The sequence below is a fragment of the Ixodes scapularis genome, unplaced genomic scaffold (genome assembly GCF_016920785.2).
Source record: "Ixodes scapularis isolate PalLabHiFi unplaced genomic scaffold, ASM1692078v2 PGA_scaffold5__190_contigs__length_132052651, whole genome shotgun sequence".
Classification (NCBI taxonomy): domain Eukaryota; kingdom Metazoa; phylum Arthropoda; class Arachnida; order Ixodida; family Ixodidae; genus Ixodes; species Ixodes scapularis.
In genome coordinates, this window is record NW_024609880.1 from 121,963,458 (window position 1) to 121,981,815 (window position 18,358).

The following is an 18,358-nucleotide window of genomic DNA, read 5'->3' on the forward strand; positions in this document are numbered from 1 at the left end:
TCCGATGCAAGATGGAACGGCGGCGTTCCTCCGCTCCTCGTAAAAGGAATGCGCTCTAGGAGTGCCGTTTAGTCAACACTGGTGCAGAACAGAAGGGCTCGTGGGAGAAGACAGGACAATAAAGCATTCCTTTCTGGGATGAATGAACTGCACATGGAAAGTTTTTAGCGGCTCATGCACAACAAATATCAGAATCTTATTAAAATCACAATTTCTTAAAACTCCAGTACTTTATTGTGTGTCGCGATCGTATCGAAATCCAGCCGTAAAAACGGGCACACGAAGCAGATCACAGGCACGGAGCAGATGTAGTCGACGCCTCACGTAGCCAATCGAGCCGACTAAGCGGCGAGCAGACGATGAGAGCAGCGTCGGTGCGCAAGGCAGTTTGGGACTGAATAATTTTTAAGGCGTCGCTGCTGTACACGATGTCATGGCGGGTCCTAGGGTATTGACAGGGGAGGAAGCAAGCTTCAGTCGTTTGGAGTAGGTCTTGGAGCAGCAAAGATGCCCCTTTGGAGCAGCTTTGAGCAGTAGAAGTTCAGCTTTGGGGCAACTCAGGAGCAACAGAAATAGAGCTTCGTAGCAGTATAAGCAAATCTTCGAGCTGCTTGGTGCTATAAGCACATGTGTGTTTTTCTAAATACAAAAAAAAAAACTAAAAAGCATCTCCATGTTACGTTCCAGAACCATTTCCAAAATGACCTTCCATACGTTCTAGTCCATAGTAAAAGATATATTTGAATGGCTGCTATTGAGAACTGTCCTGGTGGTAGCGGGCTGGTTCTTCTCATGGGTTTACAATAGTAAGCACAGGTAACTAAAGAAAAACAGGTGAAGCCTCATGAAAACAAGACATTTTCACTGCTTGACAACCTAAATCGCATGTTCCATAAGTTAAAAACAAGATCATTTTAAGCTGCAATAGTATGGTATGAAATAAAGTCCAATACTGACTACTGGGTGTATCAAGGAGTGGCCAGCCTGTTTAACTCGACCGCAAAATTCGGTTTCTTAACCCATCGCGCTACGACTTTGTGCAGCGTTGCCCACAGATGATGCTTTTTTTTTTGTGTGTGTAGAATTTGTAAAAAGCGCACTTACCTGAGGAAAAAGTAGAGAAAGAAAAAGGCTTAGCTCCTATGGAAATGTGGCGAAGCCACCCGTCTTCAAACAATACCGCGCCGCTTCGCATGGGAGACAAGAGATGGCGCAAGCGGTCGCGATGCAAACTGCGCCAACGAACGAGCATACGGCGCCGAGAGCCGGCGTCTTTAGCAGACAATATTTTCCACTCAAAAGCGGCGCGAGCTTTTCTGATATCAGTTGCCATTGCATTATTTTGTCATCCTTACTGATAAAACATAATCAATGGACACATGATCGATAAGAAAAATGGTTTGTCGGAATATTTTGACTGTTTTTTCGGGGTACCGATGTCGTCTGCTTTGCAGTTCCTTGTTGTTACCGCGCCTGTTTTTGTTTCTGCGACTGTGGTCGCCTGTGGAACGCGTGCCGCTTTTGAGTCGAAAAGATTGTCTGCTAATGACGCCGACTCTCGCCGCCGTATGCTCGTTCGTTGGCGCAGTTGGCATCGCGACCGCTTGTGCCATCTCTTGTCTCCCGTGCAAAACGGCGCCGTACTGTTTGAAGACCTTTGGCTTCGCCGCATTTCCATGGGAGCTAAGCCTTTTTCTTTCTTTACTTTTGCCTCAGGTAAGTTCGCTCTTTGCAAATTTTACAAAAATATATGCACCACCTGTGGGCAACGCTGCACAAAGTCGTAGCACGATAAATTAAGAAACCGAGTTTTGCGGTAGATTTAAAGAGCCTAGCCACTCCTTGATACATCCAGTACAGTTCATCATTGGGAAATACAAACGTTTCAAGTCCCTGTTTAGCAAACAAAAGTATTCCAATACTCTGAACAGAGTTCAAATCAAAAGTATTCCAATACTCAAGAGAGTACAAATCTACACTATCTGATAAAAGTACAAATGCAAAGTATTGAAAAACTTCATGATACCACCTATAGTTCTATACCATTCCTGCTCATACATACGCACTTAATTAACCCTCACTAAAAGGGGCATCACTGACAAAATAGAAACAAGAAAGCTTGCTTAGGAGTTTAATAAATAAAAAAAATTGACTGACAAAACTAGCAAGTAAGGCAATAAAACGGAAGGTTTTTCTTAAGTCAATGCGGAGTGCAAGCTTGTCTGCTTCTTGAACAGGGGTTGCGTGACGTCAAAACGCCGAGCTCTTATTGGCTGGTTAAAAAAAAAAAATACTGGGTATATCTCAAGGCACCTACCATTGAGGTCTACCCACTACCATTTCAGTCAAAACCGTTCAGAGCTTGGCGTCGTTCTGAAGTCACCGCTTCTCCCGTGCCAGAAGCACTCTCCGCATTGCATGGATGCAGAGAGCAAGTTCCGCTTCTTTCCATTCTAAAATTCTTAACAACGGTTTAGAATTTGCTTCGCTCAGCAGGACATTCCCGCCGTTCTCCGGGTCCTCCCCCGGCTTGCTGTCTGGCTGCCATAGGTGTCTTCGCCACGCACGTCATTTACAAGAAACTCTACAGATGATTGAGGCAACCAATTATCGCTTTTATATGTTACGTTTACGACAGAATAAGGAACGCGGAAGCAGTCTCAGCAAGAGCACCCCAAGCACCTAAAATATGTATTATGCCAAATGTTTATTTTTATAGAGTAGTCATTGCTTACTCGCTTGCTTGTGTGTATGTGTGTGTGTGTGTGTGTGTGTGTGTGTGTGTCTGTGTGTGCGCGTGCGTGCGTGCGGGCGTGCGTGCGCGCTGGTGTCGGGGGGACACTACAAGCTACGTGAAACGGTAACTCTTCAACTTCAAAGTTTCTTAACTGTTCCCTCACCACAGTCTCGGTTTTTAAACATCATGATTAACTATCACCAGCTCGCCTACGGAATCTCTGTCTTTTCGCTACTGATAGATATCGCAGACACGGCGAACTCGCCTGTGCAATAAGTATGTGGGAATTCGCTAACAGCTCCCCTGTCACGGGTACGGCAGCAGAAGGCGGACGCGGCGCATTCGCGCTTTACAGTGCGATATATACGCAAGAACCCGGCCCCCTCAAACTAGGGTGCCACGGAACTGATATCGCTCGCAAAAATTAGACAAAAAAAAACTGCGGGAACGAATTAGGAATTTACAAGTCATGGGAAGGGATACTCCGCGTAGTACGGATCCTGCAGATTCGCGCGTCATGGTGCGATAACCACGAGGCAACCCGCGGCGAGCACGCTTGTCGCGTACCCATATGGCAAATCACGCAATAGATAAAATAAAAAAAATAAAAGGGGATGTGTGATTTTTGGGAGGGCGGGCGTTTGCACAAGACTTTACGATGATTTAATGCGTGTGCGTCGTATTTCGAATACACTCGGTCATCATCAGTGCCACTGTGCGCAAAAAAAAAAAAAAATAGATTAAATGAATGACGATACGATGCATCGAAGCATAGTCTCGTCGTTTGTCAGAGTTCTGATACGTACAATGACAAATCGACCTGTGCAGGTGCCATTTTCGGAGATCAGGCGTACACGCCGTTGACACGACCACATCGGTATGGTGGTTTCATAGCAATAGGGCCTTTTAACAAACCGTTACCGCGTACCGCGCTCTACCGGAGGGAGCCTTTGAAGCCTGCTTTGAAGCGCGCGACCCGCGGTCACTGTATGGAGGATCGGGCGCGCGCTTAAAAGCATGTTTCAAAGGCTTCCGTAGTGCGCGGTACGCGGAAGCGGTTTGCTGAAAGTCCCTTTTTTTTTTTTTTTCGGAATGCCCTAAACAAACACAACACGGTAAAGCACTGTGGCCGATAAAAAAGTATTTCAATTAAATATAGCCTTACAAAAAATAAATAAATTGTTTAGTTACTTTTGGCGCAACATATGCGCTCTGGAGCAGGATGGCGCAGCAAAAGTGGATTGGCGCACAGTGGCGCAATTGGCGCAGCGCTTCCACCCCTGAATTATTGAACATCCTTGCAAGTGGGGGATTCAATGCCTGACAAAATGAAACGAGACACTCCCACCCAATCCGAAAAAAAAAAAAAAAGGTGGGAGAGCGTGACTTTTGTAAGTGCACACAAGTGAGTGTTTCTTTTCAAAACAAAAACAAACAAAAACTTTGATTCTTCCAAGAATTACGTAATCGGTGAAACCATATAAAGCGAACAGGTCTGCCCACATTGCCACTGCGCTTGAGAGGCCGTCAACGATGCTGGCCCTCAAATATTTGGTGTTCTGTCTCAGCGTTTCAGCGGCATACGCCAACGTAGAGTTTCGAAGTTGGAAGAAACCGCCGGACAACAATCCTGACCTGAACAGAAAAAACCTTGGTGCGATGCAGGAAGCGTGGAAAGTATGATTTATTTTCACTGGGGATATCAATTTTTGTCGCGATATTATAGCCTTCTGCCTGCTGATAAAGCGATATTGCTGTTTCAGTCGAGATCCTTTTTATATTAGTAAGGAGATGGCAGCCGGATGACCGTGTAAATACATGTACCCGAATGATGCCCCTGCTGAAAACAAACCTCATTGCGTAGTAAAAAAAAATGACGATTGCCTTAAAATGTTATAACCAGAACCGTTAGTTACAATTGGTTCTTAATTTCTATTTTTCACTAACGTCTTGCGTTATATTTGGACGAAGTCTGAGCCTTCGAGGATGCGTAGAAGTTTTTAACCTTTGGAGAGAATGCAGTTTCATTTTATTCGCAGCGGCTTGATATACTGGTTTCTCAGGTGGCACAAATTTCAAAGGTTAATACAATAAAACGTGATGCCTTCAATCAAAACCAGCTGAATGAAGGTAAATCCATGCGGCCATTTTTGTTACTTAATATCAATATTGCCTGTTTGTTCGTTTCTTCGGACATTTTTCATTTATTAACGTTAATTTTACAAGCACGAATATCGTTGCCAAAGCCTTTTTAGTATTTTTGTTTACGTCGAGTCTACATTTATTACTTTTATTCTTCTGGAGAATCAATGACGACTTTTCACTCGTAAACAGCGTAGATCAGAGTGGAGTGTGCGTTTTCAATCTTCATCCCAATTTATTATGAACGCAAAAAAAAAAAAAATTGATAGTCCTCTTATGTTTAGCTTAGCTTTCAGTAGAAGCGTCTTCACATTATGGCTTTATCAATGCACACCCAGTTATACTGGAGGACAGCCCTTAATTGACGTAAAAATAATAAGAAACATTTATATATATATATATTTCAGGCAATCAGGTTTACGGCGAACCAGAGCTATTATCTCATTTATAGTACCGGGTTGGGGACCAGTAGACATTACAGAGATAAGAAATGTTTCCAAGTGCATTCAAGTGACCTCAATGACACATTGAAGAGTGCCAATTACACATCAAAATGGTACGACACAAAAGATAAAAAAATGTAAGTATGTTAATTCATTGCTTTCCAATGTCCCCAGGATAGACGTTTTCATTAAAATATCCAACCAGTCCATTGAAGGGGTTAGGTGCCTTTTCAAAAACCGATAAGTATCCACGAGCTTCACTGAAGCACGATCGCGTGCTTGAATTACTTTATTTTTTAGCCAATATTTAGTATATATACTATTTCGAACTGTCTACTGAGGCTTAAAAATAGGATGCATACAGAAGTACGAAATGTCCTCTCATAGGAAAGATAGGGACCAATAATATATTAGAATAGTTACACCGTCTGAGTACCGCATATGCACTTGTGCGCAGCCCATATGGGTGTGCCATTGTGAATATACATGGCGAAAATACATTTTAAGAATAATGCACAGGCTGCGAGAACAAGTAAATCTTTATTTTACTTGGACAGATTAAAAAAAACATGAAGCAAACATCGCTTATACAAAATGAAAAAAAAAAAAAAAATGAGGCTTTCTCGCAACTCCGGACAAAACAGTATGGAAGCTTCGCAAATTGAGCCAACTAAGGCTGACAAGATATGCTTTAACAAAACCTGTATCAAATACCATCTTCGGGACATTTTCAACATCTTGCGTGGTCTCTAACGAAGAAAGAATCAAAAGTATGCAGATTATTGAATCTAATTAAATCATTTATTAGTAAGTTTATTACATTGGCCTGTTTTCGATTATTTCTTCTTTAGAGACCATTAGGAGATGAAAATGGCCCGTGATATATTCAAGCATGGCCTTTGAGTCCCGCAAATGTTGTTATTATGTTTCTCATGGCTCCTAAACAAGAAATCATGCATGCATGTACACGTGGCGGGACAAACAGGGAGAGAACCTCTGGAGGACTACAAGGGTGTGCCACGTAGCTGCAATTTTCGTACCGCGCTCCACACGGCGGAATGTGCTTTCAGAACACCTCTGCTTGCCTTCAATCCCGTTCGGTGCACTCATAGAACAAATAGAAAACGTCGAAAAGACAAGGCGATGGGGTGGAGTAGCACATTTGAAAGGGGAATTATGAGACTCAAACTTGGAAGCACGACGCCGTCAGAGATCTTGTCTTTAGGGCGGCTAAGTAGCGATTGTCTATCCGCTCGGTGCGGTTAATTTTATCTACATATTTTCGACATATGATCTTCGTATGCCCTTCAATAACACAACACGTATACGACACTGGTCACTTTATTGCAACACCACAGTATGTGTCTTGATTCTGTATAGGCGAATACAACGTGGAAGTTCGTCAGTTTCTGGCATACCTCGTACGTTTGCTTACTCCCGAAACGCGCACAAGTGCTTTTGTTTCTCCCCGACCTCAGGCAATGTTGCCTTTTGATTGGCATGCTCCTCCATTGTTCCGATGTGCCAGCGACGCATTTCGGAACACAATTACGTCGATGTCTGACTTGGCACAAGTGACAGAAAACACGTCCCCTTCCCCTGAAATATTGCGATTCCGCTGTGTAAACGCAAAAACAAAAACAACAACGCATTACTTGCCGACCTGTAGCCGGGTGTGCAGACATGGAAGTGACGGCGTCCCGTCATTGGGAGCAAATGACGGGACACCGTCATTTGCTCCTAATGTTCAGATTTTTTTGGGGGGGAGGGGAGGGGGGGAGGGGGGGATTCCGCATCGAATTACTTGTAGCAGATGTCACCATGCATTGATATTTTTTGCATCTCCATTTCTGTATTTGTTGTGTTAACATATAAGTTATCCCCCAACAATAATGCCCCCAGGCCGAAATATAAACCGACACGCGGAGCGACTGTGTTTACCAACACGGCCTGAAGGCGGAGCATGCGCGGTAGCTATGTGGGCAAAAGCAGCTCGGCTCTCCGACGTTCTATGGCGTGCGCTCGTTGTTGACGTTGTAGGGACGCTTGTATCTTTATTTGTGCGTCGTATTTCCTCACAACGTATGTCGTATGCTATGCCCGGCTTTTTGAGCTCGCTGCCCGATCCTGAACGGCAGCGGTATCGGAAAAAACTGTGCATGGACGGCGTTACCTACGAGGATCCGTACGCCGTAAACAAGGCCTGGTGGAGTTCCGACGTAAAGTTGCTGCCAACGAAGTCGACGGTTCATGTCGTCGTTTATTTAGTTTTTTCGCCAAGCCAGTTCCCGGCCGACACGGTGCAGGCGTACAAGTCTCTCGAGGCCTACGATTACTTCTAGTCGGTTCCCGCACTGCCGGCAGGATCAGCAGACTCTGGGTCTGCGGAAGTGTGTGTATTCATTAATTGATTAAATACACACAGCGTCTTCAAGTCAAGGTATGGTATTTTTCCTACCCTCATGACCACAAGGCATGACAAGCAGGAGCGCTTTGTCCGTTCTGCAGTCTTGGCGGTAACACGTTACAAGTAACGCGTTGCCGGTAACGCGTTACTTTTTTCAGTAACGTACAAACTATACTCGTTACGTTTTCGACACAGTAACGGGAAACGTTCTAGCGCTACTATTTCAAGTAACGTAGTTACGTTACTCGTTACTACTCCTCAAATCTTAACGAAACTTACGCTTCAATTCCTTCCGTGTTTTAGGCGTCAAGCCATGTTTTTCTTTGCGTTTTTTCTCATGAGTATTTAGGTGAAACCGTAAAAAGAAATAAAATAATTATGTTAAGTTTCTGCATGAACATAACGTTTCTTGATATATAACCTGTATCGTCAAAACTGTAAACTGTGTTAAATCATAATTTTAAAAAAGTAACGCAGAAGTAATGTGCGTTAATTTTATCGGTAGAGGTAACGCGTTTCTTTTAGTTTTAGGTAACGTAACTCAGCAACGCGTCGCCTACAACACTGCCGTTCTGCTGGGTAGCACGTGCGTAGCGAGCCTCCGACGAGCGCTTGGCCGATGCTTTGTGCGCGAACACCATGCGAACAAAATCCTAGAGGTCTCGATCACACAACGGTTTCCCTGCACATAAGCAAGCCTCGGGACGGAGATTGAAATGGAAGCCGCACTTGCCTTCAAGAAAGTGTCAGCCGCACAAACGATCGTTTGCGCGATCCGACCATTTTTTTCCGATCCACGGCTTCTATGCCTTTCAGAGTCTGCCGGGAACTTGTGGAAACTCACTCCGCTGCTTTTCTTGTACATTTCGGTGCAATTAACGGCAACACAGCTTCGCGGCATGCTGAAATGCTATGACGGCCATGCGAAACGTGCGCGCTTTTGCCCACACCACCCGGCTCCGGCGCGATCGCAGCGCCGCCGCAGCTCCGTGACGTCAAGCCCGCGTGTCGTTGTATAGGTAACGACTAAATAAATGAATAAAACATTAGTAAAAAAAACCAGTCCCCACCCGGTGCTTAAATCGGCGTCAGCCCCTTGGTGAGCAGTCTTTTGTGTAGATCGCACGCCGCAACCTTCGGCGATGCATTGGGCAATCGCAGAGGGTGCGCTAGGTTCCCAACCCAACGGGAGACAAGGTGGTGCTACAAGTGACGTCAATCAAAATACGGGGTGAGAGTTGAGGGGTACGGCGACCTTCGATTTGCTTTATTTTTTATTAAATAAAAATTAGCGCACAAAAAGTAAAAGGGTTTGGTGTTCTTCGTTCTATAGGTGATACTGACTAATTCTTGTAGTTAACTCACCAAATCCCTAAAATTGTTGTACCTCCTTTTTAAGGAGTATAATCCGCACATACTGGAAGCATGAATGTGACCATAAGGATCAGACAGCGCAAGTAAAAGAAAATTAGTTTCACTAAAGCAAGATTAAAATACGGGTAAAAGACACCTACCGTTCTGTGGAAAAAAACCCAAAAAGGGCCATTTACTGAAAATGAAAACAGACTTAAATTGCCGGCTCCCCACTGGGAGCCGGCAAGAATTTACAAGAACGATCTAAAAAAATAATCGTCTATCTGTGAACCAGTCTTATTTGTCCTTTATCAAATATAGCGCTTTCGCATACCTGGCACATTCATAGTAGCAAGCATATACAAACCTTTAAAGGCTAAGAATTTTATGTTCGTAGCATAGTTTAGAAAAATAGTTTTTTCCTTCAGATTCACGTGTCTGTGCCTAGTTTATTTTGGACGGTATTGAAGAAGAAGAATTGGGGTGGTCTGGATATTTGTACCGCTTGTAGTTGGTCAGCCATTTCAAAGTTGCGACGACTCACTCGCTGTGGATGAGCAATTTAGCCAGTGCAGTACAACCGCTAGCCTGGGGTCTTTAACGTGCACCACGCAGTAGTGATGCAGGACCGCACGCCCGTACGATACTCATTGAGATCAAAACGGGCAGGGGTGGGGATGTAGTACCCAGAATACTGCATCCTGCAGCGCGATCTTTCGCTCCACGCGTTCCGAGCTGGTGTGCGCTAAAACACTCGGCCACCGATCTTTTTTTTTTTTTTCTTTTTTATTGCCACTTGGCCACCGATTCTCCCTTGGATGGTATTGTTTCGTTAAACTACAGCGTTATTTTTTTTTTTTTATAATGAAGAACACTTTTATTGTCAGGTTTAATTTAATTTACCTACGAAAAGATAAAAAAACTTAAACATGAGAATCCTTTCTTTTTCCCTTGCCGGTATTTGACACACACACGGAATTAAGTTTGAGCCCTTTTGATAGGTTCAGTTTACATAATTTAAAAATGAGCAAACGTTTCAATATTTGTTTTTTATTTCAAGCTAGACGTTTGTATCGAGAACGAGTGAAGTCTATTGCATATTGTTGAAATAATTTTGGCTAATCTGAAGGTACGCAAACTGCTAAATTATAACTTTACATTAAGTTTTGGTTACTCTTGATCTTTCTGATTTATGAATTTGAGTCTAAATGCACAATGGCTAAAACTTATGTTACTATGGCCTTAAAAAAGCGTGAAAGATAATACCTAGTTAATATGTAACAAACGTTGTTTGTTAAACATTAACTAGGCATCGCACGCCTTCTCCTTTCCTATATCCTCTCCACGTTCTACCTTGCCCCGAATCGGCTCCACTCGCAGCTTAGGAGAGTGGTGCGCTAAGAGGAATATCATTCCTGCAGAAAATCGAGGTTGTACGTCGGACTTTAAGTGTGAACAAGATGTCTACACATTGTGATTTTTCCCATTTCGTGCTACAGAAAATCAAAAACGCAATTTGTTCAAGCTGTAAAACAAAAAGATTACAGTACTGAAAATAATATGCAACTGGGTACGTATTTTACCATTTCTTCTAGTAATAATTCACACTTACATCGTCACCGCACGATTTCTGGCAAGCGTTGTGAGCGAACCAGTTGTCGCCGGGAAACGCACCATGAATGCAGCAACTATTTATGAATTAATTAAGCACAGTTCAATTGCCAGGTTGTCAACGGGACATCTGTCGACTAACAGCACTGGTCTTGAAATTTTACGTGGTCTCCATTGATTTATTTACCCTTCACACATGTTTCATACTAAAGCTGCGTGCAAGTATCTATTTTTTTTTATATTTGAGTACCGAGTGCGACTATTGCTTTGGTGTGGTTTACTACAATGTCATGTTCGTTTGAATAACTTCTGTGGACGCACAGGGGTTAATATTAGCTTAAATAAACTCCACTGAGCTATTTTGTATCGAACATTTGGGGGTGCACATAAACCGGTGTAAACTTACCAGCAATACGAGGTCGCTTATAATGTGCAAGTGCCTCACATTACCAAAATGTTGACATTCAAACTATAACTCTGCTTTGCTCTGCAACATTTCGTTCCTTATGTGTATGAGTAAATTGAGATTATTCAATATATTTTTACCATGTATGTTCTTCTTTTTGTTTTCAAAATATGCGCATGTTCAGTTGTATACAACCCTTGAAATAGTTACCCTTTCTTCTTTTTTTTTTGGATCGTACTTCATATAATATGAAATTATTATTCAAGGTTTTATTATAAACATTTGATGAAAAGACACTATTTAATGCACGTTTGACAGTTATCTCGTATTAACCTGAAGCAACTAAATTTTTTCGATTACCTAAACCATAGCCTCCTCTATACTCACAAAACCTGCCAGTTCGATGGCGGAGCCATAGAGTTCCCGTTCGCAGATTCGAAGCGCGAGGGTCTGGTAGCACAGAGAATTTCTCGGGGAGTCTGGTGTTCAGCGCACAGCTTTTGCAGCGGCGAGGACCCGAAACATGGTTTTCAAACCCGAAGAGAAAGGAAGCGGTAGCGCGAGGAACGCGAGAAACACGAGCGGACATTCCATCACTCGGAACAAGTGTGTTTCGCCGTCTCGCCGCAGCGGGGCGCCCGTTACACGGCTGTTGTCTGCAGCTCTACCTTTTCACTTTTGGCGGCAGCGTCACGTGACAATCTGCCAGGTTTTGTCAGTATAAAGCAGGCCACGCCTACACTTTCAAGCTTTTTTTTTCTAATAACGTCGCAGCGCGGCAACTGAGAGCAACAAAATGGCGTCTGTCAGCTACTAAAGCGTTCCTGTAACCGTCTAAAATATTTCGTTCGCGAGCGCTTGATGTGCGCGCAGCGGTGCTGGCCTTTGTTTTTAATTACAGTTCCTTTCAATCTTTCCATGTGCTCCCAAGACTTACGTATTGTGCTCGGTTTCTCTCCCCTGCTTTAAGACTCCCCAAATTCAAAGCCAAGGCCTAGTGCACGAGTAACTTTTGACAAACGCGGGCAAGCTGGCGCTCCTCCCTTAATTTGAGACGTACTATGCTAGACGTACGTTCAGCGAGAGCATGTTTGGAAACCGCGACCTTGTGTTACCCTGTAAGTGGAAGTTTAGGCGGATTTCATAAATACTTCTTGTAATTATTTCAATTCCTACGTAGTTTTGTGTAGCTTATGGGAAACAGAAAGTACGTCATATTAAAACCTCGTGTAAGTTATTAGAAATATGTGGGAGACAGAAAAAAACGATTGGCAGTTGCTTGCAGTGGTATCAACTTCCAACGCCTGGGTATGAAGAAAATGCACAAACACGAAGTTACGCCATTCAAGACGGACAGAAGGTTACGCACAAATGCTATATAGAAAACCATTTTCGTTCGTTTTTATTCGGGGCCTGAACGTGGAAGACATCCGCCACCAACATCAACGAACCGGAAAGCTCAATGGCGTCTTCACCTGGCTACATTGTGGGCATTCGACGGCCTTAGTCGAAAGGCTCTGTTATACTCCAATGTTGAGCGAAGCGAACGCAGCGTAGCACAGAACGCGCGCGTTTGATTGGCGGGCGAGCAGAACTCGATAAGTATCTTATCGAGTTCTGCTCGCAAGTACAATAAGTATATGTGTGCGCTGCGCTACGCCGCACTTGCTACACTCGACGTCGGATCATACCAGAGCCTTAAATGATCAGCGCAACACACTATCTTCGAAAGTTCCCCAGAGCAGCACTGGCGGTCGCCATTTTTCGGGCACGAAGCGTGGGATTTATTTCGAGTTTTTGTCAACCGCTGATACAGCACTCCTCCTTAAGATGAGCACAATGCACATGCTCAAACAGCGGCGTACTCAGATAGTTGACCCAACAGCTATTGGTGTGGAAACTTTTAAATGGGATCTATTATCCGTGGCTACATACTCATTTTCTGTCTTCTTTACTTGCTCTGTCTAAGTGCTGACGCCTTTTATTGTTAACTGCAATTATAGCTGTTTCTGGCATTTTTTCAAAATATTGTGCTCTGTGTAATTTTGGGCGTTGACGCTACACGCCAAGTCCTGACTCAAGCCCGATCCGTGCGCATGCTGTCAAGCCTCACAACGCACCACTTAATAAAAAAAATTATCTTCTATTTTTCTTTTCAAGGCCACCCTAAGCGTACAGCGACATCACCAAATGGAAGCTGCTACGATCTCAATTTCGACTTCTTCTGCGAATCAACAGGCTGCATCATATTTCATCTGGAATGTGGGCGAAATCCCTTCACTGAATATTCAGAAAACTACGTTATATTTAGCAATCCCTTATGTCATGTATTGAGATCAATACAAAATGATAACGATGATGCATGTGGGTATAATGAAATGATCTGAAATACTGCAGCAACTTATAAATAACATTTTCCAGGCGCAAAAATAAATTAATTGAATTTAGATATATGCAAGATATTCGACATCTTGGTTTAAAAGAGTGCGACCAGAAGCAAGGACAAAGTCAAGACGAGACAAACAACAGCGCTGTCATCTGTCTTGTCTTCACTTTGTTGTTGTTCTTTCGCGCTGTTTTAAACCAAGATGCTAGTGAATCGAGTAGTCCAAACATACATTTTAGCAAGATATTCGAAATCGTTTCGCCCTTAACAACAACTAAAATATTTTTCGAGCCACGTGGCGTCCAGGAACCGACAACTAAGCGTTCAATGATTGTAAAAAAGTCCCAAAGGCCGGGAGAATTTATCCAAGCGCAGGGTGATAAGTCTAAAAGTTTACTCGGACTTAAAACAAAATAACAAAGCTATAACACAAAGATAGATGTCTTGCTACCTATGCAAGTGGCATCTTCAGAATGAACTGTTACAAATGAAGCAAGAGCCCTCTTCTATACAAGCTAAAAGATAAACCTTTCTATAGCTGTCATCCAGATCACTGGGCAGTTGACTCATGTCCGCCGCCTGATATTCCGCAGAAGAAAGCAACTGCGCATGCTCAGAACGCGGTTCACAACCCAGTGGACAAGGATGGCAGCGCGCAGAAGGTGATTATTGGAAGGATCTGTAGACGCTTACAAGTACGGCCTCTGGGCGCCGCCATCTTGCTCCTTGTGTGGGTGTATCCTATGAGAGTCAAGCATTTCTGAGGCGTACGCACGGATTCCAGACTCACAAAAAAAAGCGTTTTCCATTCACGGTGGCCAGACTAGCTCTTAAAGCGCGGCTCCTTGCTAACGTCTCTAGGATCCGTTGTTGTCGGCGTGGCAGGCAGGCTTGCACACTACCATGATGCTGACTCTATGCGGAAACTTATATGACTCGTTTTATACTCTTGCCAAAATCTCGAGCGGTCCTTGTGATATTAACGTTTGGTGAATATACTGAAGCATTTCTACAGGTCAGGTGAATCGTAAAGAAGTATTGGGAGCTGAAATTAAATATATCCTAGAACACTGCACCCTCAGCCACGAACCTGGCGAAGAGTTGCAGTCCTAACGCTTGTGTAGCTACCATGTTCGTCCCATGCTAATATTAAAAGATGCTCCTCTTATTGTTTGCTTTTTCACTTAAGTAAAAAAAAAAAGAAAGTCATAAATGAAGTACGCAATCATGGTGCCAATAGGCCGGAGGACACTATAGTTTATTAAATATGCAAATACATCTCCATGTCCCGATTTCATGGGTCCTAAATCCTGGAGATCTGAACTTGGTGCCACCCCGACTGCAGCTAATATTCGAAGCTTCACATAAAATACAAGGCATAAAAAATAAAGCACTTGATTAAAATAATGTAGTGCAACGCCCCTAATACAAGGGTGCAAACAGTTTTACTAGAGGAAACCAGCGGTCAAGTCGTGTGTGCTATTGTATATTCTGATTTTAGTATTTTGTTTCTACCTAGACACAAGGCCACGGGTGAAAGATTAGACTGGTTTTCCTGACATTATATCTAACTCATTACCTTCGCTCTACTTGCAGATAACCTATTCAAGTTCGAGAGTCAAAACCCCTTATTGCATGTTGATTGTAAAAAAGATGTTAGCCGTCTTGCTCAATATTTGTCTTAATTTTCATAGACAGGCCGATATTGAAAATACTCCTTAATAAACTCGTTCGGATCCTAAAAACTAGGAGAGAGGTGATATGGTGCAGCATTACTAATCGCCAAAGCTCGCAGCGATAGCTACACTGATGAACATCGAGTTTAAAATCTCAGACCATACATTTGAAAGCATATTTAAACGATTAAACTCGGTTAGTAAATTTGAATTACATTTTCCTTTGCGCACCGTTTAAAAGGAATATCTTATTTTTTTCTTTATTTAACTTTTTCAAGTGAGGCAAACTTATGTTTATATTTTCGCCCTTAAACCGCTTGTTTTTTATTTGTTGTATGCTAAGCGAACTGTTATATACTAAAATGCGCGTCTTACCCATTGTCTCAAAGTATCGCTTTTTTTTTCCAGCTTGTGAAATTTGGTTGAGGGAAGATTGGTTAAAAAATGTGACGATTCCCCAAGTCACTACAAAAGCAGGAAGCGACGCAATTGAGGAAAAGAAGAAGGAATTGGACAGTTCGAGTAAAACTACGTATTTGTATGATTCCTTATTTAAGCAACTTCCGTCCAGCTGTCGATACGCATTTCTTCTCAACTGTGGATATCCGACATACCGAATTTATGACAAGGAAGATTGCAACAAGATAGATAACACAGATAACGCCTCATCGGGTGACGTAAACGCCAGTAATTAGTGCAATAAGTTCAGCAAATACACTTACCGTCTCTGTATCGGACATCGCGATTAAACCACCAACATCGTGTCTTTCGAGGTTGTTTTTAATTGCTCCACGAATGTGAACCAGCATAGTATCTAAGACAGTCATTTAAACACTGCGGATGATTTCGGAAAAGTGCAGAAAGCAGGAGGACTTTATGCCGTGTGATAGTTCAAGAAAAAATCTTGCACACTGCAGTGCGGGAAAAAAAATGGACTAGTGATAGAAAAAGAAACTTTAGCGAGGAGTACCTAAGGTAGACTTGGTGTCTGTTTTGTCGAATTAAAAAAAAGTAATAAAGAATTGTTTGCTTTTCAATTGCCATTTGTGACTTGAAAATGGTTGCTGTAAATAAAACAAAGGGACCTGCGCTTCTGCGGGGCTTGGCGACAGACTACATTGAATTGCAATAGCATTGCTTGTCTGGTATGAAGGCAGCATGCCGCTGATTAAGTTGAGTATACGGCTATAGAAGGCAATGGCGCGTCAAATGGTCGGCCATTTCCATTCCACGTAAATGGTAATACTCAGTAGATTGACACTTCTGTTTAGCTATATCCTCGTCAGACAACTTGTTCCTTTTGCATTGCGCTGTGAAGACTGCGCTACATCCAAGGAGCGCCTCGTACCACGACCTGTCAATGCACGCGATAGGTAGATAAAAGGTAACCTTATAAATATTGCTTCAAAAGTATCTCCATTGGCTCGTGCAATTAATAAAAAAAAATGTCTCCCTCGTGGTCCAGTGTTTGAACGTTGTGCTCACGATTCATGGTGTCCCGCGTTTGACTCCGCTTAAAGGGCGCTGGGATTTTTTTCTTTTTTTCAAGTTATCTCCTTTCTAACTACCCCCGCGTGTATTTTCGTTTTTGTTGCATATCAAAATGATTACGATAAAGCACCCCAAATATGGCTATCGCAATAAGAACTGAGAATACCATTCCCTTTTGCAAAACGAAAAGAAGAACTCGTTTTTATATTTTCTACTAACTCCTCTCAGGACAAAACTGAGTGAGTACTTTTCTACCCGCAATAAACACTACTGCTTAGCTGCTGTCTCGGCAGTCGCAAAATTTCAGCCGGGCTTGTTTTGACGCCCTTTTGTTTTGTGATCGCTGATGATCACGCTTCTGCTGGCTTTTGTGCTTAAAGGAATCTGCCCCTTGTTTTAGAGGTAAGTCCTTAGAATGCAAGAATGAGATTTTAGCATAACCTGTAATTGTGTGAAACTCCCTCAAGACGTCGACAACCTGCCCCGCCGGATCATGAGCCCATGGCCAGTTAACACCATGGATGTTGCAGCTGTGCACCATTTGGACAACTATATGTGATTGATTCGGGCGAGAGTTTCAAATAGTTCTTTTTCATATTGGTTTTCTTTCTGAATACGCCGTTCCCAAGATACACATTTTTAAGAAGACCCCTGGGAATTATATCCATTCGTTTGCGAGAATAAAAATATCGATGCTCGTAAAGAGAAAAACTAAAATACTTCAGGAGTAGCCAGCAGTCTCATATGTCTCGGAAATATCTGATCAACTTCAGGGCGCAGTTTCTGATTCAAATGAACAATCCTGGTCAAGCGCAAAAGAGAGAACATAATACCTTTTCCTAAAGCAGCTGCAGCAAAAGCCAAATTGGAAACATTTCTACATTGGTAAGGTAAATGTATTGCTCACGTCATTGAACGCGTAAGGGGCCAACCTCAAAAAGTAATACATTACAAAAGTCGTTGTGCACTTCAACGACGATCCATTCTTATTGTTAATTGGAAGCCTAGAGCCGCATAAATCGTGGAGCAGTGCACTTGCTTGCCGAGTAATTCTTAAATTGATATCCGCATCAAAAAGGAAATGAATATATAAAACAGGCGGTGCAGCGATTTTGTACTTTCAGCAAATATTGCTTAGATACAATCCCTTACGTTCTCAACACACGCATCACGCGTCAATGAAGACAGTTCCCGATAGTCACAGGAAACCAAATCGCAACGTTTTTGTTTTTATATACTTTTTTTCTGAAGCTGCTATAGGACCCGAAACTTGGAGACAGGAATGCTGGAAGTTACAAGTACCGTCAGACGACCAAAAACAGCTACTGCACAACATAACTATGTGCGATTCGAGAGTGCATTACACATATCAAATCGTGATGAAATCTTTCTGTGCACAGACATAGTTTAAAAAAAAGAAATTCTATGTGCGTGTGTGCTGGCGATAGTTAATCATATTTTGTGAAGGCCACGACTGTGATGAGGAATAAAAACCCTCAAGTCGTAGAAAATGACAGAGAACATCTCACTCTGGAAGAAGAAACAGGAGAGGCTATTGGTAAGATTGGCACCCAAGAGCGTCTTTGTGATCGGCATTCGTGATTGGGCAAACGCTCACTATACGTCTTTATTCACTTTGACGGCGTTGTTTTAAGAACGCGATGATTCCCAACTTATATCGTGCTTTTCACACGCACCATGGAGCT

General features: G+C 42.8%; 1 protein-coding gene across 1 annotated transcript; it reads left to right on the forward strand.

Annotated features, from left to right (window-relative positions):
* Positions 1–4,270: 4,270 nt before the first annotated feature.
* On the forward strand, positions 4,271–15,856 carry LOC115321694. The gene is made up of 5 exons (XM_042293850.1): positions 4,271–4,414; positions 5,287–5,459; positions 10,582–10,652; positions 13,260–13,463; positions 15,570–15,856. The coding sequence occupies exons 1-5, from the start codon at positions 4,271–4,273 to the stop codon at positions 15,854–15,856; spliced, it is 879 nt and encodes a 292-aa protein (XP_042149784.1).
* The last annotated feature ends 2,502 nt before the right edge of the window (positions 15,857–18,358 follow it).